General features: G+C 40.4%; 1 protein-coding gene across 3 annotated transcripts in view; it reads left to right on the forward strand.

Annotated features, from left to right (window-relative positions):
• Nucleotides 1-16,521, forward strand: part of cfdp1 (craniofacial development protein 1) — a 173,825-nt gene extending 157,304 nt beyond the window's left edge. For all 3 annotated transcript variants that reach the window (XM_048547058.2, XM_048547057.2, XM_048547059.2), the window contains exon 7: nucleotides 15,940-16,521. In XM_048547058.2, coding sequence (XP_048403015.1) covers nucleotides 15,940-16,030 — 91 coding nt within the window. In that variant the 3' untranslated portion in view covers nucleotides 16,031-16,521. The remainder of the gene's footprint in view (nucleotides 1-15,939) is intronic.
• The last annotated feature ends 9,100 nt before the right edge of the window (nucleotides 16,522-25,621 follow it).

Raw genomic sequence — 25,621 nt, forward strand, 5'->3', positions numbered from 1 at the left:
CCATTACAGCTATTGATTCACTGACTGTTGATATAAAACCACCACTGGTTGGTATACAGGCCTGTTACTAAAAAAAATCCATTTTTGTAAGAGTTACATTTCAGTTGACCATGCAAGTAATTTGAGGAACTCTAATGACAGGATGAAAATGTAGAACAAAAGCTTTGGGTTTTATCTCTGAATGGGAATTTCACAGATGAGGTAGACAGCAGAGGATGTTGTTTGTGAATGTTTGAGAGGAAATAGCTGGGGCCTTAACTGATATCTTTGCAGCATCCTTGAGCCTGGGTGAGGTTCTGGAAGACTGGAGAATTGCTAATGTTGTCTCCTTGTTTAAGAAGGGTAACAAGGATAATCCAGATAATTATAGACTGGTGAGCCTGACGTCACTGGTGGGTAAGCTGCTGGAGAAGATACAGAGGGATAGGATCTATTTACATTTGGAAGAAAATGAGCTTACTAGTGATAGGCAGCATGGCTTTGTGCAGGGAAGGCCATGTCTTACCAACTTGATAGAATTCTTTGAGGAAGTGACAAAGTTGATAGATGAGGGAAGGGCTTTAGATACATGGACTTCAGTAAGGCATTTGATAAGGTTCCCCATGGTAGGCTGATGAAGAAAGTGAAGTCACATGGGGTCCACGGTGTACTAGCTAGATGGATAAAGAACTGGCTGGGCAACAGGAGACAGGGAGTTGTAGTGGAAGGCAGTGTCTCAAAATGTAGAACTGTGACCATTGGTGTTTCATAGGGATCAGTATTGGGACCACTGTTGTTTGTGATGTACGTAGATGATCTGGAGGAAGGTACAGATGGTCTGATTAGCAAGTTTGCAGATGATACTAAGATTGGTGGAGTAGCAGATTGTGAAGGGGACTGTCAGAGATTGCAGCAGAATATAGATAGACTGGAGAGTTGGGCAGAGAAATGGCAAATAGCGTTCAATCCAGAAAAATGCGAGGTGACGCATTTTGGAAGAACCAATTCAAGAGTGAACTATACAGTAAATGGAAAAGCCCTGGGGAAAATTGATGCACAGAGATCTGGGTGTTCAGGTCCATTGTACCCTGAAGGTGGCAACGCAGGTTGATAGAGTGGTATACGGCATGTTTTCATTCCTCAGACAGGGTATTGAGTACAAGAGTTGGCAGGTCATTGTTACAGTTGTATTGGACTTTGGTTCAATCACATTTGGAATATTGTGTACAGTTCTGGTCGCTACATTACCAAAATGGTGTGGATGCTTTAGAGAGAGTGCAGAGGAGGTTCACCAGGATGTTGCCTGGTACAGAGGGTGCTAACTATGAAGAGAGGTTGAGTAGATTAGGATTATTTACTTCAGAAAGACAGAGGTTGAGGGGGGAACCCGACTGAGGTCTACAAAATCATGAGAGGTATAGACAGGGTGGATAAAAAGAAGCTTTTTCCCCCAGAGTGGGGGACTCAATTACTAGGTGTCATGATTTCAAGGGGAGATGGGAAAAGCTTAAGGGAGATATGCGTGGAAAGTTCTTTACGCAGAGGGTGGTGGGTGCCTGGAACGTGTTGCCTGCGGAGATGGTAGAGGCAGGCACGATTGCGTCATTTAAGATGCATTTAAACAGATACATGAATGGACAGGGAGCAGAGCAATACAGATCCTTGGAAAATAGGTGATAATGGGAACTGCAGATGCTGGAGAATCCAAGATAATAAAATGTGAGGCTGGATGAACACAGCAGGCCAAGCAGCATCTGAGGAGCACAAAAGCTGACGTTTCGGGCCTAGACCCTTCATCTGATGAAGGGTCTAGGCCCGAAACGTCAGCTTTTGTGCTCCTGAGATGCTGCTTGGCCTGCTGTGTTCATCCAGCCTCACATTTTATTACCTTGGAAAATAGGTGACAGGTTTAGATAGACATACTGGATCAGCATAGTCTTGGAAGGCCTAAGAGCCTGTTCCTGTGCTGTAATTTTCTTTGTTCTTTCTTGAGCACCATGCTTTGCAAATATATTGTTAATTTTCTAACATATTTTGAGTCCTGCATTTGATGTACATTGATTAAGTAACCCTTTCGTTGGAGGCCTTTTATACCGGCTGATTTGGTACTCTTCCCTCAGTCATGAAAACACATTGTCACCTCACTACCTATTGAGTGACCATTTCAGTCACTAATTCTATTCATTTGGATATATCTACTGCGCAGAATCTTAGTGGGGGGGGGGGGGTCACCCTGTGTTTCAGTAGTAGTTACTTTGCTGACATATGTGTTCTTTAGCATGGGTTTCATCTTCTGTTTGGTAAAGGTGACCATATTAGGTTTTCCACTAGTTACCTTCAGCACCTTCTCAAAAAATCTTGTGGTTTTCCTTGAGTACACTACCATTTTCAACTGCTTTAATCGGGAATCAACATACTACCACCCCACCCTGCCAAAATATGGAATCACGACATGTGTCTAGGAAGCTTAAACAAATTGATTCATTGCGCTTATTATGTAGGGGTCTTTTTTGGGGGGTGCAGGAGAAATTCTGATTGGAAAAAAGCTGACCTTGCATGGTCACTGCTGCTTAGAATACCAAATCAATGTAAGGGAGAAAATCACTAATGACCTTGCAGGAAAGAAGGAGCACTGATTTCAAACATCCATTAGTGATGACAGTGCAGGGTAAATAACCAGATACAATGGAAACTATCTGAACGTTAAAAAGGACAAGAGGAGCAGGGGGGGTGCAATACATAAAGGGAAGCGACAGCAATGCCCTCATTTCAAATCTCAATTAAAATTCTTTTATTACTTGTATAATTTGGTTTGCAGTTTTCAGCAGACCATAAAAATTAGTTTGACATTTTAATCAGATGCAGTTAATTTACATTATATTCAGTAGGTTAATTGATGTTAAACCCTATGCTGCTCTTTGAGTCTTGAATGACCTTTACCAGTTTCACAGCTTTTCTATCGAATTTCTATGCAAAATTGTGTACTCAGAATGGTAATTGGATTCTGAAGTGGATTTAGAATATTCCTTAATGCATTTCCTGAAATAAACTACAGCAAAAGATTACATTTTGCGTCTTGGTTTTTTTTTCGTAAAAAAGAAGATCAAGCACAGTGTCAGCCCTTTTAAGTGTTTGAAATAGAACAGCCTGCAGCAAAAAATGCTTTACAAAGATGCAGCTGCTACTCTTCATCAGATTGCAAAGCAGGCTTTGCTTCGATGTGGCAAGGACCTGTGAAGTAATGTGTCTGTATCTTCCTTCAGCCAATTTGATACTCAAAATAGTATTGCTGCTAATGCATGTTATGTGATATAATGAGATGAATTGGAGCAGCTCAATGAAAAACAAATGGATTTTGAAATTAGCATCCTTATTAACTCTGCCTGCCAGAATAATGTGTTACTATATCAATTACTCATCTGAATTTTGCCAGATGGGAAAGTGAGGAGACGCAGAGTTCAATATTTTATTCCCTAGACTTTGTCCGTCTACAGGTTTGTCTTCAAGTGGTCCCCCATTTTTCAATATATCTGAAAAATGTCTGTTTTTATATAGGTTGATAAAGCAGGGTTTCAGAACCTAGAGCTATGGAAAGAGAGGAATATAGAAGAGAAGCTCAAGAACATAGGAAAGAGTAAGAGATAAAGTGGTCGAGAAATAACCAAGCAAGAGAGTGTGTAAAGGAAAATATAATCCATGCAACCTTACTCTCCAAAAGGCCCTGGCATGCCTGTCTTATACTTGTGAGCTACATATTAATGCCTCCAAGACTAAGGTATGACATAGTAATCTGAAAAAATGGTAAAGGGTCTGAATAAAAATAGATGGAAAGACAAAGTTTTTTTCCAGTCTTTGCCACTGAATCTAGTTTACATATTTTTGTTGTAAGTTGGTGCTATTTTTATTATTTTATTTGAAATTTTAAAGTTTTGGATAAGAGACAGAGACCTTGACTCTTCAGTTTGCTCCCCATCTTCGGCCTTTCCGCCCTCTAACTGGTTTCAAAGCATATCTGTGACGTGGTAGTCTGTGGCAACAGAGATTGGCACTTCAAAAAAGAGAAATTGCCTCCATAATCATTATTGCAAGTTGGCAAATCAATGGAATAAGATTTTCCTCTCTCCTTCAATTGTGACTCATCCCAAAAATTCAGTTTTCTACAATGCTTCACACTCTAGTAAAAGGAAACCCTGTAAAGATTATAATCTCAAACAAAATTCAAGATATTTTTCCCCAAGTTTATACTTACTGGATTTACTGTTAATAATGGATGAATGTTGCAGATTGTGCTATATCATTATAATCTTTCAGTAAAGGTTCGGTTTCTTCCTAGCCATCCCACTGACCTCAACTGTTTCAGCACAATATTCTGCACTTAGATCAATAGAGGTTATGTTAAAACTGCACAATGTAATGCTCAGACCCTATTTTGGGTACTGTGTTCACTTCTACTTACCATGTCATTGAAGTCGTATACATCATTGGATAGATGCAGAAAGGTGCAAAAGATCACTTTCACTTGTAAAGGTTAGGGAGGTCCACATCGTCCTGTCTAAGGGAAAGAATAATTGGGACATGGTGAAGTATAAGAAATGTTGAGGCAAACAATCAACATTATTTTAAAGCTAATGAAAATAAGAACGTAAATAGGAATGTAAATTTAAACTAGTATAAAATAAATTTGAAACATGTTATGAAACTCAGTTTTGTTCACTGAAGAGTAAATATTTGATGTAATTATAACATGCTTTGATACAGCACATGATTTGTCAGACTTCTATTGAAGTTGAATTTAAAAAGTCGTTTTGATCTGCTGTCACAAATGAGCTGATAACTCATACAATTATTAAAGCTTCCCATCTTTCCCACAATACTCCCTTGAGTAGCTTTCATCCTGCTTGCCCTGACAGTTGTCTCAAGTGTCTCATGCAATAGTTCTGGTACTGTTCAGTGTAAGCTAGTTGTTCCGAGCTTCCTGCTGAAAAATCATTTCTCCTGTGTGTTTACACATTGAATATTGCTGGCCTGCTTGACAGGGGGATGGCATTGTAGCCGGAACACATTCTGGTCTCACTCTTTTGTCATGTGGGCGTTTTTCAGTAGGAGGCACATCTTATAAATTGAAAGAAGAATGCTGGCTGTTTTTCTTACATTCTGTCGTCCCCACTTTTGAGACTAACTTTAAAACTCCAAGCTGTTCTTTGAGCATTGCATATAGTTTTCCTGTGCTAATAGTTGAAGTATCAACAAGATGTACTTTATCAAACAAATCCATCTTCATTGTCCTCTACTTGAAGGCATTGGTGTTCATGCAGGGAGTTAATAATTTAATGATTAGACTCCAGCTATCAAATCTGCAGCCAGACTAAAGTTGTAAACATTCTCAGTTGGTATCAATTCAGCATGGGCAGGTGCTGTAAAATTGAGCCATATGATGTTTTGCATTGATTATGGACAGAGAAAGAAACCAGAAGTTGAAAATAGAAACCAACTACAATGATTATCAAATGTTTGCTGATATACCAGGTTTTTTTAAAGATCAATTTTTTGAAGACTAATGTACCAAGGACTCCATTCAGTTAAATTTGAGTTTTACACACTGCATAAGTTTCACATAACTTTCACCAGTAAATAATTATGATTGGTTTATTTTTTTGAGAAGCATAGATTAAGATAGCCAATTGACAGGCATGTTTATCATAGATGTCTACAGCTCAGAAGGAGACTCTTCAGCCCATCAAGTCTATGCATGGTCAACAAAGAGCCGGTTACACTAATCCCATTTTCCAGTTCTTGGCCCATAGCTCTGGAAGCTATGATAACACAAACAAATATTGAAATTTTATGATGGTTTCTGTCTGTGTTTTTATGTTGCCAGGGATATGCTATTAGTACTTGTGTGTAAAGTTAGAAAATATATTCATGGAGGTGTTCCACTCAGGAAGAGAACCATTCCCCAACTCTTCTAACATATAGGCCATGAAGGCATTTCTCATGCATGGAATGGCTGAGCATTCTACAGTTCACAGCTGTGTCCCTTATAAGTACCAAAGACCATCTTAGTCATTTGAACAAAAGTTTGTTTAAAAAGTTTGAAAACAAAAGAGTTTACAAATTAATTAGGCTTCTAAAAATGTTTTGCTATCCTCACAGGATCATGTTCGATAACTTACCTTCAGTAATTGGTGTCCGCAAATATTATTTTACGTTTTTTTTTGTTTTATCTAAATATTTATCTTATTAGGTTCCCCGCTGCCTTCTTCGTAAGGATAAGTATTGACTTCGTAAGTCAATATTTGTTTGTGTTATCATAGCTTCCAGAGCTATGGGCCAAGAACTGGAAAATGGGATTAGTGTAACCGGCTCTTTGTTGACCATGCATAGACTTGATGGGCTGAAGAGTCTCCTTCTGAGCTGTAAACATCTATGATAAACATGCCTGACAATTGGCTATCTTAATCTATGCTTCTCAAAAAAATAAACCAATCATAATTATTTACTGGTGAAACTTATGCGAAATGTGAAATATTCATGGGAGTGGCACCTTATTCTGGATAGGGTGAGGACTGGACACTTTTTGCTCTGCGTTTCATTGACTTTCAATACTTCACCACTGGGGCTGACTCTTTAGCTGCCTAGACTATCACTTTTAGAATTCCCTTCTTGAAACTCCCTACCTCAGTGTCCTCCTTTTAAGATACTTCTTAAAATTTGCATGTTTAAAGCTTTTAGCTGCCTGTCCTTTGAATTTCTTTAGTGACTGTCACATTTTGGTGATGACTTAGGTGAAACATCATAGGCTGTTTTTCTGTGTTAAATTATTGATGTTTTCTCAGATCCAAAAGTCAATCCATCAGCAACAACTGAAAAACAATTTTCCAGCTCTTGGCCGATAGACCTGGAAACTGTGGAATTCTACCCTAGATTATAGTGATGAGCATATGCTGCTAGTGCAGGTTATTGTTATCTGACATACACAATATTTTTATGCAATGTTTGAAATTGCCTGACCATATGAAGTTAGCATTTTGCAAGGTCCAATGTCATGTTGTATTCAGATACATGCATTAAAAGTGATTTTTTTTGTCACAGACATCAAAAGAAGGATTATCTACAGGGTATTCAAAATCAATACTTGAAGGCTCTTGGTGATTTTGAGAGATTTTAAGGATGGAAATAAAGGTTTCTTTCTTAAACCAGAACAGAAGTCACAGGAAATTTTTTTTTCAAATCTTCAGCATCCACAGTCGTGTTTCCTTCCAGGTTTCTTGTTGTTTCTGAGGTGTTCTGTTCTGTGCTGATTGTGTGCTAGTTCCTTAATGTCCTTGTGATTCTGAGTTAGAATTTATAACATAATTCCCCTATTTATTCTGCTGTGAATTAATTACGTGAATATATTATTCTGCAGTGGTGATATGTTATTAATTTAAGCCTTACATTGTTTAAAATATCATCCTCCTTTTGAAGGCACTGTTTCTTGTTGCAACACAACAGCCTTCTAATATCTCCTCATAAATGAGTATTCTTCATTCAAAAAGCAAGAGGTTGAATGTCAGCAAGCCATTCAGTCATGAGAGTTTACCTAGCCAATCATGATCTGGCCTTGGTCGAATGTTAATTTGCATGTTTCTCAAAAGGATTCACTCACACGTAGTAATTAGAAGAGGGCAGCTGATTCACTTTATTTCCTCTCTTTGTTGGGAGTGTGATTTGACAACCCCGGTCGTCATCACTATTGAAACCAACCATCTTGGTGGAGAGTAACCTGCAAGTTTCTGGGGCTGCATGGTTTTGTTACATTTTTGGAAGTTCATTTGTCAACAAAGGTAGCTTGCTTAGGTCGGTTTTTAAATTTTTAAAAGTGTTTTGCAAAAGAAGCAATGGGGGTGTCAAGGGAGGTAGATGGAAGCGTTTTGATGTTTGTGAAGGGCTGTTGGGCAAAGGTTGTGCCAGCCACAAACCATTTTTTGCTTGCCTCACACCATTTCTGTGTTTTCAACTTCCTACGGTTAAATGAGATAATTTTAAAATCCATGTCAATGTCCCTGTTTGTCTGTCTTGTCAGGGTATGCAAAAACTTAAAAGCATTTTAAATCACTTGGTTAAGGCTTGGGGCATTTCAGGGCTGTTGAACATTTTGATGTGGGGCTGTGTCAGGCTGAGACTTTCTAATCTCAAATTGGAAATCAAGATGGAGAATTAGATCTTGATTGGTCCTCGGTCAACCCTAGGCTCTTGCACATTCCCTGTTTGTTTAATGGCACAGTCTCAGGAATAGAACAACTTCTTCATTGTCCTCCTGAAGAGGGAGTGATTTTGTATTTTGTTAAATGTAGCACAGCGGAAAGAAAATATATCTGAGGGAGTGAAACAGCTACGGGGTTTTTTTTCTTAAATTTATGGAGCAGAGAGTTGTGAGCGGAGCTTTATGGCATTTAATTGAGTATTTTGGATCTTCGCAAAGTACCAGCAATGTCTTCTGTTTGTGTTTAAAAATTGCTTGAATGAAAACAAATCTGTAAGCAAGTTTGAAAAAGCTTCAGTGCTTCATTTCCCTCTCAGATGCCATGTGAGCATAAGAAGAGAAGGTGCCTGAAGTCTTTCCAAGTGATAGAGCCAGAGGAGGCCAAATGCCAATACAGTCTCTATGAAAGCTACCGCCTTTGTGCACTATTGTAGGTATTTTGTTTCATTCTCCTTGATGTGAATTGATATTACATCAGGCTTATATGTCAGCTCCTGAACAAGAATACGCTATGTATGTATGTATGTATGTATGTGTTTTGGTTATTAAAATAATGTTATTCAGTAATGAAATGAAAGAATGGGAAAATGAAATGAGCTGAATTGTCTGGAAAATTTGATATCTGAATGGACATCATAGTGTGATATTTTGAATTGATTTTCTTAAGACTTTATTGATCTTCTGTGCATTTTTAAAAAAAAACACCTTTGGTATATTGTAAAGGATTCCATTTTGAAATCAGAATATCTTTCGCAAAGCCACAATCTCCTCTCAAAATCTTCAAATATCGCCTTTACTTCACTTCATCTTGCCTAGAATGCACTGTGCAACCTCTGTTTGCCCTGCTGGACCTCCTTTTGTTTTGCTCAATCTGCTTTCATCATCAGATGTTCTTTAATTAACTTGGCGGGACGAGTGTTTGCTTGGTTTCATTCTTTGTCATTATACATGTTTTGAGCATTCTTATCTTGTGGCTACAAATTCGAACTGCCGACATCAGTTCCTGCAGGGTTAAAGATGAACTGATTACATCCTGGACATAAACCTATTAATAGCACAACACACACATTGAATATTGAGAATAATGGTGTTTTTGTCTTTTAAGAAAAGCTCCTGTGAAATGTATTAATAACTGTGCATGTGCAGTCACTGGCAAAAAGATGCAGTGCTGCTGCGTGACAAATTCTTTCTTGGTCAATGAATCACATTCTCTCTCATGAACATTTCTTATGAGGGTTATTCTTAATCCTAATAATGCCAGGTTTAAACCTCTACCTGTCAGCCTGAGCTTGATTATCCTAGAAATTAAAGCTAAATGGCTCTTGGTGGGTGAACACACCATGTGATGTGCAATTGAGACCTACACACCAAGAAAATTTCAGGGTCCAGCTGAATTAGTTAGTCTCATCAGGACTGCTAATGGGGATGATGCAATTACATCAATCTACCTGGAGGCAGGCAGAGGAAAAGTCAACCCGAGCTCCGATTGCTGATTAGTGTCAGTCCGTGGAACCATATGGAATTATAGGCTTCTGTTTTTGGATGATCTGCATGTCTGGCAACATGAATTGCTTCCTTTCCAAAGGAAAGGTGAAGAAAGAAACATGGATACATAGGTCTGAATCTTACTGATTTTGGCAGAGCACGAAAGGCATACTTGTTGTTTTAGTTTCGGACGGTTTTGCGCCACAAAGCCTGGCAAAGTATCTTGCTGTATCTTACCAAACTCGTGCATTTACTACCTGCCCTTCCCTAAGGTGCCTCCCCTGTTTGATTTCAATCCCATCTTACCCTTTTTGGCACCATTTTCAGAACAACCCGCCATTCTCAAAATATTGTTCATATCACTGGCATCCTGTGCATCCATGCCACCTTTTCAGATGTGCTGTGTACCTGATAATCTTTTGCAATCTGACACAAAGAATGCTGGAGAAACTCAGCAGGTCTGGCAGCATTTGAGGAGAAAAATACAGTTAACGTTTTGTGCCTGATGTGACTCCTCTTCAGAATTGGAGAACTGAGATTTCCAGCATCTATAATGTTTTCCTATTATTTGCAGTCTGGTGTTGCCCCTCAGCAGCAGCAGGCACAGAGCCATGCTTCTCACAGCACATGTTCTGCGTCAGTGGCACTCCCTCACATTTACAACCCTGTTCTCTCACCAAGTCGCTGTTTAATTACGTGCCACACAGTTTACCTGTCCTTAGCTGCATATTCGTCACCTCAGCCTGTCTAGTTCACTGCTATCCTGGTCCCAATGCCTAGTGTAGACCTGCATCTTGTCATTTTACAGTAGGGGAACATCACATACAGGCAAGCGATTGGATGGTTCCAGAGATGCACTTTTATTCACTGCTATCAAACACAAACAAACGGAAAAGACGTTTCAGGTCACCATCGCCGCGTACACACACACACGTGTACCCACACACCACACACACCATCATGCCAAAGCCTATAGACCATACTGTGATGGCCCACTGAACCCAGACCCCATCCACAGGACGTGGGTGTCATTGAGGTTCTGTCAGGCTTTGATGCCCAGTGCAACTGAGCTCTGTCATGCTCATTGTCAGCCTCCTCCTCCCCAGGGTCCTTGTTCCCCGCTCCTTTTCCTTTGCAGCCAGCTGTCATTACCCAGTTCCTCAGCCTGTCTCGCTGTCTGCCCCTATAACCCCAGATTGGTCCAAGCAGTGGACCTGCATATTCAACAGCTCAAAGTTTGCTCCACATTTGTGAACGACTGACTAAAAGGTATCAGGCAGCCTTATCTAGAAGGAGCCAATGATTTTCAGAACAGCTGTCACCTTCAAAGCCATTGGGAGAGGATAGCCTCCCACTTCTGCAGCTGGCACTGTTCCATCACTGTGTCCAAAAACGTACCAAGCCTGCACTGACGCTGTGCCTCACTCTTTCCCAGGAAATGCAGTCAGGACCAAAAAAAACTCTAGTCCTCCTGACGGGCCTTGTAGCAGTGACCTGTCCATGAGTTGTATGCTCCTCAGCCTCCACACTGAACACTGCTATATTCTGGTGGCCCTAGTGCTCCTGCATCAACCACAGTGAACAACAATGCACCGGCAAATGGGTGCAGGACTCTTGGTGGAAATAACCTAAATGGTGAACTTAAGGAGGGAAAGAGGTTTGAGTCTCTCATGAGAGTGATTGGTGGCATACCCTGCAGATGAGGGCTGCACACACTTGTCCAGACAGTGAGACTTGCAGCACCCTGATAACAAGGGCCATGCCTCCACCATTCATCACCTTCAGCCTCAGCACGTGCAACAACTTGGTGGATCGGCCACACTGGCTGAGTGACAAATGTGTTACAACAAATGCTACTACCTGCTACACTGTGACTGCCTTTCTATCCCAGACCCATGTCAATCATTTCATTATGTTCAGGTAACTTATATGACAGATGTTGAATCAATGGTCTCTGTCTCCCACTGCAGCCTTGTGAGTTGCATGAGTAATGGCTTACCGTTGATCAGTATTGACCTTTTAAATGGTTGCTCCCCACCTGAATATCATTAAGATGATGCCAGTATTCGATTTGTAAGGACCAATGGCATGATGTAAATCGCCTCTGACTATCATTTAAACCCGGAGCTTGTTCATTTTGTGTGCATTGTAAATGGATGATGAATTGGTTGCAGACTAAATATAGCGCACTTTGCAAGTGCATGCTTCTTGTATTTGCCCCTTCAGTGTCCTAACATCCAGTAAACAAGGAGCCTGCACTTTAACCACCACCTTGACACTGATTCTGCCCACACCATTTTTCTGTTGCGGTTAGTATCTAGTGAATGGCAAATGATGGCAGGAAATGCAGATCGTTGTGGACACCATCAGCTCCGAGCCCCCCACTCTGACACTATCATTGCATATCCCAGCAGGCTGTTTTCACCCACCACCAACACCCCTCCCTGCCCCCTCTGCTAACGAGTCCTTAGACTTTATTGACCAGATGACTGGGTGCTGTGTTTGCAATTGTCAAATTCATGAAATGTGGTTTCCCTGACTACTGCTTGTGGCCGTACAGAACTGGCCACTGAACAGCTCCCAGACTATAGTCTGACATATCCCCAACTGTGAGCAGCCCAAATAGATGACTAACAGTGGCCAAGCTGACTGTGCCCATGACTAACTGTTAACAAAATTCCATCACCAAACTCCCTCAGCTGGATTGAGGACTATTTGACATTTCATGGACTTCTACTTTACAGTCAATGTCCCAGACACCACAATCACCATCCCTGGATATGTCCTGTCTCACCGGCTGGCCTGACAGAGGTGGTAGCACAGTGATGTACGGCCTTTGAGGGCGTTGCCCTCAGAATTCTTAACATTGACTCAAAACCCTCTGACGTCGGAGGATTGGCGCATACTCAATGGTTTGAATAGTTTGTGTCTACACTGTAGGGATTCTGTGATTCATATCCTCCACTCAGCCATTATAATCGAGCCAGGTTGAATGTCAGCCAGGTCGACCTCGTTCAATGGAGAGTGTAGGAGGGCATGCCAGGAGGAGCACCAGTCATGCCTAAAACTGATATGTCACACTCTGAAGCTATGAAACAATGCTACTTGCATGCCAAACTGCATAAACAGCAAGTGATGGTTGGAGCTAAGCGTTCTCACAATCTACAGGTCTGCTACATCTAGTCATGAACAGTGGTGGACAGTTAAATAACTCACTAGAGGAGGGGGCTCCACAATTATTCCCATTCTCAATGATGGAAGATTCCGACACATCAGTATAAAAGATAAAACTGAAGCAATCGCAGCAATATTCAGCCAGACATGCCGAGTGGTTAATCTATGTCAGCCTCCTGCCTCAGCATTACGGATGCCAGTCTTTAGCCAATTCAATTTGCTGCAAAACGACTGTCACTAAACTGTTGGTGACTCTGGATACTGCAAAGGCTACCGGCCTGACAACATTCTGGCAATAGTACTGAAGACTTGTGCTCCAGAACATGCCATTCCCCTAGCCAAGCTGCTCCAGTACAGTTATAATACTGGCATCTATCCGACAATGCGGAAAATTGTCCAGGCATGTCTTGTACGTTACAAGGCAGTCAAATTCAACCTGGCCAATTACACCTCTATCAACCAACTTTCAATCATCAGTAAAGTGATGGAAGGTGTCAGCAACAGTGTTATCAAGCAGCACCTGCTCAGCAATAACCAGCTCAGTGACACCCAGTTTGGGTTCCGCGCATGGCCACTCGGCTCCTGACCTCATTACAGCCCTGGTTCAAACATAGATAAAATAGTTGAATTCCAGAGGGGAGGTGAGAGTGACAGCCCTTGACATCAAGGCTGCATTTGATCAAGTGTGGCATCGAGAAGCCCTAGGAAAACTGGAATCACAGTATTGAAAGTGCATTGGCATGTCAGCCAGAATCTAAAGCTACCACGAATGACATGGCGCAGCAGGGAAGGATACTGTAAGCATGCAAGTGGACACTAAGTGAGTAAACACTGAGGGAACAAATGAGCATTCCTGAGATACAGCCTGGTCAAATCCATCAGCTGGGTACTTGATTGTGTGCAAAGCATCCTTGCAGCAGTGTTTCAAAGCTAGTATCCAGTATGCTGAGTAATCCAGGTCTGTGCTTTATCAGCAGCCTATATGTGTATCAGACAGATGCTGTGATAGTTGTGGGTAGGCACCTATTGAGTGTACAATAGGTGCATGCAGTTGGTGCTCATGGATTGTGCCCTGAGCTGCTATTTTGGTGCTGATCAGTGTGGAGGCACTTCACAGCAAAAGGCAAGCTCGGTTTGCCAGGTATCCACTCTGACTTCAATGTTGAGACTTCTCATTACCTTGCCTGCTTGGCTGGCTTGGTAACGTAGAAAGGTGAATATTGATGAGGCAAGTCAGACCATTAATAAGGCATTTAATAAATAACAGTCTTCTTTACCTAGCAAATTGCTGCTGCCTAGCCCGAAACTCTCCTCACCACTCAATAAATGTATAAAAGATGCAGCAAGTTGCTCTCAATATCGAGAAAAAAATTATGCAAGATGTCTAGTGGGCCCAGGATGTGTCTCACCACAATCTCTGTTGCTCAGGCCACTTTCCCCACTTTGAGTGGTATCAGGAAGAAATGAGCCACCAGTTTCCCTATCCGGTCTTCTAAAGCCAATTTAAACAGGTTTGATGGCCCCTTGTGGGGGACTGTACAAAAACAAAATATAATGATTGAAGGAGACTTATTGCATAGAAACAAACTAATCCAAATTGAGCCAAAATATCGTTACCAGCATGAGGATGCGCTCCAGCCCCTTCAGAGCCCATCAGCCCTTAAAGGCTCAACCATACCAGTGGACACAGAATGCTCTGTCTCAAAGGACACATGAGAACTAGCATAACTATGAAAGATGGGCAGACGCCCAGGTACAGCGACCCCCTCCACAGCCCATTGTGTTTAAGTGTCTGATTATCAGTGACAGAGAATAGACTACTGTAGAATCTCAATAGGCAGCACTTGTTTTTCATTATGGGATGTAGTTTTTTTTTAATCAACCTGTTCAGAGATGTTGTAACACGCACCATGGCAGGTGGGATTTGAATCCAGACTTTCTGGCCCAGAGGTAGGGACACTAACACCGTGCCGTAGTGCAAGATGTGATAGAAAGATACTTTCAAATCAACCCATTCAGAGACATTTGTACACACCTCTGGAACAAATGGAACTTGAACCCAGTCCTCTTGATCCAAAGATTTGGTGTATTACATAATGGCAGTAGGTGCAATTAACATTAATTAGTTAGACAGAATTACAGCTGTAGGAACCACATCTGTCATGTTTGTCTGTGTCTCGACCTTGTGCAAGACTAATTAATTCTCCACCCAAACACTGCTTGACATCATCAATTTGGGTAGAACTCAATAGAGTTCAACATTTACTCTTTCAGAGGTATTACCTTATACAAAAAGACAGTTGAAAGATATTGTACAACTGCCTTTTCTGGACTGCCTCTGACTTACAATCTAGGTTACAATATGTTTAATGTAACTGGAAAGCCATCAGGTCGTCTGCTCAGACTCCAGTTCAAGTAGCAGATGGGCCTATCAAAGCCTGATTTGCATATGAAAGGAGGGTGATGCTGGCTAGGGACGGTGGTTGGATCTGGATGGGAAAGAAGTGAGTAAGACCTCCATTTCATTTTAATTGGACATGGAGAGGCGTGCTGCTGGGTGACTGGGAAAGTGATGTCTGTTATCCATCAGCAGTGGGTTCAAACCTGTCTACTCATACAAACTGATCTAAAACACAGTAAATACGTTGACCTTAATTTGTAGCTAATATTGCACGATTAAAATGTTTCAAACACTGTGATACTGATTTACAGTGTTATGAGATGATATTTCTGCCTTAAATATTACATTAATGAAGCCATATGATTTAGAAGTGCATTTCTTTTCAGACAGAAAGCTACAAATGCCGAAACTGAAAACAAAACATGGTGACATGCTGAAAATCCACAGCAGGCTCATCAGCATTGATTGTATCTGAAACTGTAACCCATCTTTTTTCTCTTCTCACTGCCCAGCCTGCTTTTCCAGCACTTCCTATTGGTATCACCTTTTTTGTTTTATTCTGCTCAAAACCAGCTATAGAAATCTCATTGAGCTGTCTTTGTGCATGTTTATGTGGGATATGTGTAAAATTAATATACAACTTTTCTTTCCCCAGATACATCGAACGGAAAGCTTTCTTGGATAGAGTCGATCACCGGCAGTTTGAGCTAGAACGTGATATCCGGCTCAGTAACATGAAACCTTGACATTAATCTTCCAGACAGAAGTCCGTTGTTTAATGTGAACGTGCATCTACACTCTTCACAGATTACCACTGTCCCAGGCGGTAATGGTTTATGATTGTAACAAACATACTGTAAGCAGTGACAGTCTTTCCTTTGAATTCTTTTACATTTTTAATTGTTGACCTGATGTTAAAATAAATGTTTTTTCTAAAAAAAAAATTATCAGTAGGTAATTAGACAGTAGTTAAGTGTGTCTCAGAGTTTTTCCTTTTTTTTAACGACTACAGCAAGTTCAATGAGGTGTCAAAGATTATTGCATGTTTTCAAACTTAATACTCGACCACGCTCTTACATTGATGCTATTTGGTGACAGTGCTGTTAGCTTTTGTTCTTCTTGGACAGAAATAAATAATTGTACTTCAGTTATGTGAATTATCTTAATTTCTACAATCTCAATCATGAATTTGCTAATGTGTCTGTACAAATTAAAATGAAAATTAATTTGACCCAAATTCATTGTTTCCATTTTTCCTACCAGTTCAACTTTATATATTACTCATAATACTGTACACTACCACTTAAATATTCAAACACAGAATATTACGGAAATATAATTTCAGCAGGTTTGATAAATTAATGAAGAAAATACTGATTTAATCACTTTATGAAAAAGTGAAAAGAAATCAATCCAACTATACCATTATTAATTATTTTGAGTAATTATGACAGTCTAAAGTGGCTGTAGTTGCAAAAGTGACTTGAAAAATAAGCAATATTAGTTCTTTATAGTTGCTTATTTATATTTTTAACACCATAAACCAAAGGTGAATTTAAAGGAACTCTGGATAAATGCACCTAGAGTAAGCACAAACTCTGGGGGAGAAGAAAGTAAAAGTATATGCCAATACAGTAAGATGAAATAAAGTGAAGCTTGTGTGGGGTAGAGACTGCAGCACGGACCAGTTTGGCTGAATGACCTGTTTCTGTCATGTCAAATTTTATGTACCTTATTTCCTGAATACTGTGTGCAATAATCTGGCAATTCATCCAATTAGACAGCATGTTGCTACACCACAGAGTGTGAGGATGTAACTTTGTCCCTGTGATTTCCCCATCTGGCGGCTGGCCTGCTAGAAAAAAGGTGGCAGCCAGAAGAAAGATATGTTCCAGAGAAGGATCAGAAATCAAAGCCAGGAGTGGGATTCCTTTCTTCCACACTGTTTCTGTCTGCATAATAAACCTTACCATGCTAACTTGTCTCTGGTGCACAGTGCAATTGCTTTAAGCCAGATCGTTATAGATTTGAGCTGCTAGATATATTTACTAACCTGGTTGGCATTACAGTGTGAAATGTAAGGTTTTCTGCATTGTCAAAAGGTGCCGTGCTTTATTTTGTTGGGAGCCCTAATTCCAATTTTGATTTTACCTAATCTTGCTATCTCTGCAACTCAAATCAGGACCGTGGAACTTGTTGCCCAATACCTTTGTGAGAAGAATGTAGTGATGCAAAGAAAAGAACCCCAGGCACCTTCTCATCAACTACAAATAGGCAGTAAATACAGCCTTGCGAATATTGACCAAACCCAAGAGAAAGAATTAAACCAAAAAAGTGACAATTAAAAGTAAAGTGAGACAGTGCTTAGAGCTCCTGCTTGGAACAAAGCACATCACTGCTGTTCCCCACATGTTGAGTTTCCAATTTAACCGGTACCATTACAAGAAGATTCAGATAAATGTAAATGCTTCCCTAATGAAGACATGAGTGAGCCTTAGCAAATTAAATTGTCTAAGGTCACTCCCTCCAATCTCCTGCAGGTTAGTTTGAAGATAGCTCTGTTTGTGTTTGGAGTGTAAGTTGCCAGTTCTTTCAGTCAGGATTTAGAATGGGACTCCAGGTAGATCTTAGAAATTAATGAAGTAGAACAAACCAAAAATCATTGTCCCAAACCAGTTAGTCCAGCAAATAAAATAACATGACCGACATTGAATGGCCAAAGACTGCCTGTGAAAGTAATTATTAGTAGTCTTGGCAACGTCAACCCAGGTACCATTGAAGGAGTCCCAGCTGTATGAGAGTTGTAGATTCATTCCTGACCGTCATGATGAGGATATATTTTCTGATCTGTCAGTACCTATTAAAATGCACAGATGTCATATCTCCAACTGGCTGCCTTCACTGTAACCTTAGATTGATTATGGGAACTGTTTTCATCAAACTACTGCAGTTTTAATCCAGAGGGCAATTTCCACACCAAAAAAAAATCTACAACAAGTTGATACTTCGAGAATTTCCAGACTGGTAAAGTGAGCTTTTAGTGGAATTCTGATTTTACTCTGTGGAATTCAAGTTTAATTTAAAGTCTGTGCACAATGGAGAGTTTATAGCTAGTGCATATTCTTGCAGACTGTATATGAATTCAATTTCAGAGGGTTAAAAGACATTGGTTTTACCTTTTATAAATTTATGACTTAGAAAATACTTTTTGCTTGAAAAATACCACAGAAAACTGGGGCACAAGCTGGAGACCACATGAAATTGGGGCCTCATTACTATGATTCAGTGAGACCATTCTGTCCAAGCTATTTGTTAGCCAGTAGGAACAAAGGAATGGCAGGAAATCAGACATTCCTGATGCCACTTAAAGGTAGTCAACACCTCTTAAAGGGGAGGTCCACTTGCCCTGTGAACAAGAGGGAAACATGGAAGTGGATAACCTTAAAAAAGGGCACTAGGTTTCTCCGATATTGCACTGGACACCTTAATCCAGGATTTGAACAAGTATGTGCCCTGACAGCCAATAGAGAAAGTAGGAACTGCAGATGCTGGAGAATCTGAGATAACAAGGCATAGAGCTGGATGAACACAGCAGGCCAAGCAGCATCAGAGGAGCAGGAAGCCTTTTCTGAAGAAGGGTCTAGGCCTGAAATGTCAGCGTTCCTGCTCCTCTGATGCTGTTCGGCCTGCTGTGTTCATCCAGCTCTACACCTTGTTATCTCAGCCAACAGAGAAGCCTGATTCAAAATGCGGACATGCACATTACCTGTGGGGGAGGAATTAAAAAAAGCAAAAATCACCATAAACCTAGAAACTGCTCTGCCATCACAGAGAGAGGCAACTGGTGGTGAATTTAACCTGAGGGTCACTAAACCTGTGGTAAGGAGTGAGATTGAGAATGCAGGGCCTTCGTGGTGACCTCAGCTGGTGTGGGAATTGAACCTGCACGGTTGCTGTTGTAAATCGGCCCCCGCAGTAAACTGATCCATTCGATTGCAGAGACATTATTTCAGTTGGCTAGACAGCAGGTTGGTGATGCAGAGTGACTTCAATAGTACAGACTCAATTCCTTTCCTGGCAGAAGTCAATATGAAAGTCCCCCTTCTCAGTCTCACTTGAGGCATGGTGAGCCTAAGATTCAACTCTCTACCAGTTGCCTTTCTCAAATAAGGGAGCAGCTAATGATTCTTGAGATTGTGGTGATTTTCACTGAGGAATGCCAACACCCGCTATATTGAATGTTTAAGTGTAAAAGAAGCGTGGTACCAACGAAGTTCTCATCTAACACCTCTGCTGTAATCTCCTTACCATCTGTTCATAGGTGACACGGGACTTCGAGTTTTATTTCCAACTTGTGAAGATGACATTGCACCCATGCAGAGCTGCTAAAACAAACTTCTATTTCTCTAAGACATTAACATTGAGTGTGTGATTGAGAATCAACTGAACTACAAGTGTAACCGCACAGATGAAAAATTCAGGACCCTCAACCAGTGGCAACATTTTTTTTAGCAATTATGTTTTTTAAAACGTGGCTGGCTTTACTTTGTCTCCTATCAAAGACACACCACGGGAAGATGTTATCACATCCTCCTGATCATAATTTGCAATTCTGCCATGACTTTGCTCCTTTCCTGATGGGAAAACTTATAAACAAAGGAGTGAGAGAGAGAGAGGGAATTCATGTTGAATCTCTTGTTACAGGAAACATGGAATGAATTTAAAGAGGAAATGTAAGATAAAGACTGCAGAAAGCCACAGAGCAGAGGGATTTGGGAGTCCTAGTCCATAAATCACGAGAAACTAGCATCAAATTCAGTGGGCAATAGGGAGGGCAAATAAAGTGTTGGTCTTTTCTCAAAGGGAATGGAATATAAAAGTAGGGAGGTTTTGCTAAACTGTACGTGGCACTAGTCAGATCACACTGGAATACTGTAAACGATTTGCAAGTTCCTTGTCTAAGGGAAAAGTACGAGTGTTGGCGATAATACAGAGAAGGTTCAATAGGCTGATAATAGATCTGGAGGGACTACCATGTGAGGAGATATTGAGTAGGTTCGATGTGTACTTGTTGGAATAGAGAAGAACAAGAGGAGACTTCAATGAAGCGTACAAGATTCTGAGAAGACTTGACAGGGTAGGTCCAGAAAGGTCTAAGACCAGAGGGAATAATCTCAGAAAAAGGAGTTGCATGTTTAAGAAAGAGATGAGGAGGGATTTCTTCTCTGAGGATTGTGAAACTGTGGAACTTTCTACCCAGAGGGCTGTTGAGGCTGGGTCATTAAGTACATTCAAGGCTCAAATAGACAGCTTTTTAATCAGTAAGGAGATTGACAAAAGTTGGGGTTGGGGGGAGCGGGAAACGCAGGGAAAAGCAGGAAAGTGGAGTTGAATCTGATCAAATCAGCTGTCATCTTATAGATGGTAGCCATGATGTGGAAGTTCCAGTGTTGGACTGGTGTCGACAAAGTCAGAAGTCAGTCCAACAGGTTTATTTGAAATCACAAGCTTTTGGAGTGCTGCTCCTTCAGGTAAAGTCACTTCACCTGGTGAAGGAACAACACTCTGGAAGCTCGTGATTTCATATAAACCTGTTGGACTATAACCTTGTAGTGTGTGATTTCCGACTATAATCTTATCAAATGGCAGAGCAGACTCAAAGGACTGAATGGGCTGTGTCTGCTCCTGTGTATGTGGTTTTATCATGATGTTATGTTCCAATGGAGATATTCAGGAGATCATTTTCTCTGAAGAAACTGCACTGGTAGTTGGTGATAGGGCACTTGTTTACACAAAGCCATGTATTTAGGACTGCGTATGACTACAGAAATGGTTAATTATTCATCTCTTGTATAAACTAAAACTGCACTGCGTATTTTAATGGTGGCACTTGAAATTTTGATAAATACCCTAGAAATCTAATTCACATCTGAACCAGTACTTTAATGTGTAGATGATACATGGCAGACCCGATGGGATATGATTTTAATCCTAATTGGTGAACCCAATCAGATAACTCCACAGCATGTTTATAAAGTAGGTTAGAATCAGAAAACTACCATAATTGTATCTACATTTAGGTTGTATTTATCATGGACTGCATCATAGAGATTTGGTGTCTCAAACATATTGTCATGACATGGGAGGGAGACGTTGGTCTGTTATTAACATTGTTCAGAATGCAGGAACCACTGTAATTGGTTCAAGTATGTTGATTATTAGCAATGTGATTGTGCCAGAGATTACAGACTGAAGTCTGCTTGCTTTAGGCAAAACATTAGATATCCATTGTACTGTTAATCCATGTTTAACACTGTACAGACAAGTAATCCAGCAAGCACTAGTCAAACCTTGCAGTTTCCTTCCCATAATTGAGGAATACAATCTGCACAACCTACAGGTGTATGTAATACGTGCAGTGTATTGTCAAGAGCATCTTGATCTTTCAATATAGTCCTTAGCAATTGGACTTTCTTTAAACTTTAGAAGTTTCATATTCCCCAACGAGGACAGAGTTTCAGGTGTTGTTAGAGATAACCTAGCTGATAGGCAGTTGGGGTTAGCAGTATAATCACTTTAAGACAAAATCAAGATGCTGCTAGATCTTTGATATAACAACAGAAAGTACTGGAAGTACTCAGTAGCTGAGGCAATACTGTTTTGAGATGTGCCTTTAAGAAGGATTTGTTTTATCATTTTCTTTTGAAAACAAGTGTTACAAACTTGGAGCAGAGCTGTCTGCTCTGTGCCCAGCCATGTAGCTAGCTTTGTTTCTTTTTAAAGCAGACAGAATAAGCATGAAAGGGTAGGGTCCAGCTCCTGCAGGACTAGGATTTTTATTTAATTTTCAGTAGCTGTTGGGATTTGGAAGCTGCTTTACATCTCTCCCTGCTACAGTAAACCACTTGCGTTCTGTCTCTTTCTGAGTTTTGTCTTGACATTCTTTTTTCCTGGACTGGAGAATTGCATGTGAAACTACCTATTTTACTGAATTTGCCTTCACCAAGGGTGTGTTTATGGGATGTTACTATATTGGAACAGTTAGTGTTTAGTAGTTAAATGATCTATTACTCTATTAAGTTTCCAACAATGTTGTTATTCCAATCCTGCTTTCTTTTATCTGTATTTACTTATAGTGTAACAATAAAGTGTGTTTTGCTTCAAGCCTATTAGTTTGACCAATCAGGTTGCATCCAGAACACAAAACCTTACACTTGCCTTTAAAAATAAGAAGAGGTTGGTATCTAGGCTATCTTCTTAATATATTTTAAGGGGGTTTAATCTGGTTCATAACAGTATCTAAGCAGAAAATAATAGTTAAGATTCCGAATAAAGGTCACAAATCTGAAACATTAACTCTGTCTCTCCACAGACCTGCAGGATGTTTCTAGGATTTTTGCCACTTTCAAGAACTCACCTCCTTAACCTCAGTAATCCCCTGTTAACCTGCTACCTAGCATTCTGATTTTACATCAGTCTTATTCTAGCCTCTTGTGCATTTTTTCCAGTTTCTAACAGTCAGTTTTTCCAGGCTATGTAATCTAGGATTGTCTTCCCTATCTTCCATATATCTCTAATTCAGTTCCTCCATTACAACCCCAAGTTCAAACCTGCTCCTTTGGAAAACATTTTGGTCTCCCCTCCTAATCACTTACTCTGATGAAGATTCATTTCCTGTCACCTTTCTGGGAGCTAACCTGAGACAGTTTTCAATAGTTTCAACTCACAGTCATCCCCTAACATTCCTGGAAAGCTGAAATGGTGGGGGTGGTGGTTGACTGGAACAGGATAAAGACATCATGACAATTACCCACAAAACTGGCACAAACATAATGATTATTTTTGTGATGACCACACAGCTGGCTGGGTTTAATGAAATTGCACCTTATCGGTGTCAATACAGGTAGTTTATGTCTATATGGCATTATTAACATATTGAAATATCTCAAGACACTTCACAGAAGCATAATGTAATAAAACACGAAACTGAACCACATCAGGCAATATTAAGTTCGATCAATAAATGCTTTGTTAAAGAAAGAGACAGTTTAATGAGTGTCTCAGAGCAGCAAAAAGTAGAGAATGTACAGGATGTTACTCCAGCATTTAGGGTCTTGACAACTCAAGGTCACTCTGTGATTGGTGCCTGCACTTACTGGTTGATCTTGTGACCATCAAAGCACCAGAAGAATGGAATCTGATCCCATGAACCATAGAAGAGAGAGAGATAATGGGAGGCTGATCACTGTTGCCAATCCTGAAGCCTCTTACACTGTGACTCATGGCTGGCTGTGGAAAAGTTACTGTATTGATTGGCTCTGATAAATAAAGCTTGTTGCACTCACATGTCAGAGGAGGAGATGTCTCGGGAAGTAATTAAAAACAGCCTGAGGCTAAAAGGTGAGGCCAGGACTTTGACAGCTACTGATAAAATATGATATGCTAACCCAGCCAGCAGAGCTGCAGGAGGCTGCCAAATTCAGTGGCATAGAAGAGCAGTTTCCTTGTGCTGCACCTTAGAGACATTCAGGAAATTCACTCCTGGCCCTTTCAGATTATGTACTTGAAATGACTTCTACAAGCACTTCCCTCACCTATTGTCTTCTTGCAGTCTATCTCTTGCACCTCCCAGTTGTTACATACAGTGTATAATACAGAAACAAGCCATTTAGCCTTACTGCTGTCCATTCTGATATTGTACCCTCTGTGGGAATGTCCTCACATCCCTCCCATCTAACCCTAACCCTAAATACTTATTATTGTTTTCTCCCTTGAGCTTCTACCTGAATCTATTCTAGAGGCTGCTGCTGTTCCTCCTCCCCCAACCAAAGTAATAGAAATGCTCATGATCCGCTGTGAATAGTTGAATAGGTGGGTGTTACAAAGAGAATCAGACACAAACAAGTCCCAAATCTGAGAAATTACTTGGAAATCCAAGATGACATGAACTCTTTGATATGTGCCTGCACTGAAGTGATTCCTCATATTGTATTATGCTTCAAAGATCTTCTAAAGAAAATGGTTACTGGATTGGGAGTACAGCGCAGATTGCTGGGCAGAGCCTCCAAGCTGTTGAGTTTAAAATGTTGGGATCCAAATATTGAAGTCAACGTAGTCCCAGAGAGCCACTGGCTGTTGTGTCATGAGAAAGAGAGAGAGACAGTTGGTGATAATCTACTGACATTGGGCAAGGTGGAGCTTTCATGGTGACCTTATGGTGCACAGGAATCGATCGTGCACTACTGGTGGCACTCTGTAAACTATATGTCCCAACTGAGCTAACCAACCTGCCCTGTAAATGATGCCACAGAGCTCTTGCAAGTATTCGTGAGTACCCACCTGAAAAATAAATACGTTTACAGCAGCAGTGAGCAGAAGGAGTAGTAAGATCTCAAATGTGATTTTAACTGCTTGCTATCACTGGGTGGTATGGGTTCAAACCATGCAGTAGTGTCTATGATTGTTTCCTCCTGAAAACCAGAATTGGTACACAGGCTATTACTCATTTTCTTTCATCTATTACTCTTGTTAAGAACTTATTTCTTAAATCAACATTGTTCCTTTTGAGAAGGGATAAACAGGCTATTTGATGGTAAGTTGTAATATGATACAATATTGGAAAAAAAACATTTTTAGCCCAAATAGTTAATTGGGTAGCAAATCTGCCCTTTTTATGCTGGTGAATTGCCAAGTACCCACCCATTAGAATTGCCAGGCCCTCATCTTCCAGCATTCCGTGGACATGCATTCTATGCAAAATCTGACGTGTTAACTGCATTCTCTTTTCAGAACGACTTACAACTTCCAAATGATGTAATGAAGGTCAGAGTCAGCACATTTGTTTTATATTAAGACCTCAATGTTTTCATTTCAGTATAAGAAATGAAAGAAATACAATGAACAAAAGGCAAATTTCTCCCAACAAATTAATTACGTTAACAGTTTGAGAGCATGGAATGTAAAAAATTGCCAATACTTTTGATTTCTGATGAATGGCCATTCAGTCACATTAATTTCCAGGAATCCAAACCGTGATATTATGTTTGATTTTCACAGTGTGGCATAGCCTGTAACAGTAAGAGACACATTGACAACAACATCAAATGAGTTTATTATAGAGAGTTGGTAATTGAAAGGTTTGACACAATATGAAATTAAATCTAGAATAAGTCAATTTTTAGGCAACTCAAGCGTTACAGTGTGTAACGGGCTACATAATTACTGCTGCTTCATTCCAAATATGTTTTTGGTGAATTTGTAGCGATGAAAGTACAGTTGTTCATGCTTCAGTGAAAATGTCACTGCTTATCAGAGAAGCTGACAGTTGCTGTCCTGTA

Source organism: Stegostoma tigrinum, chromosome 16 (assembly GCF_030684315.1).
Source record: "Stegostoma tigrinum isolate sSteTig4 chromosome 16, sSteTig4.hap1, whole genome shotgun sequence".
Lineage (NCBI taxonomy): Eukaryota > Metazoa > Chordata > Chondrichthyes > Orectolobiformes > Stegostomatidae > Stegostoma > Stegostoma tigrinum.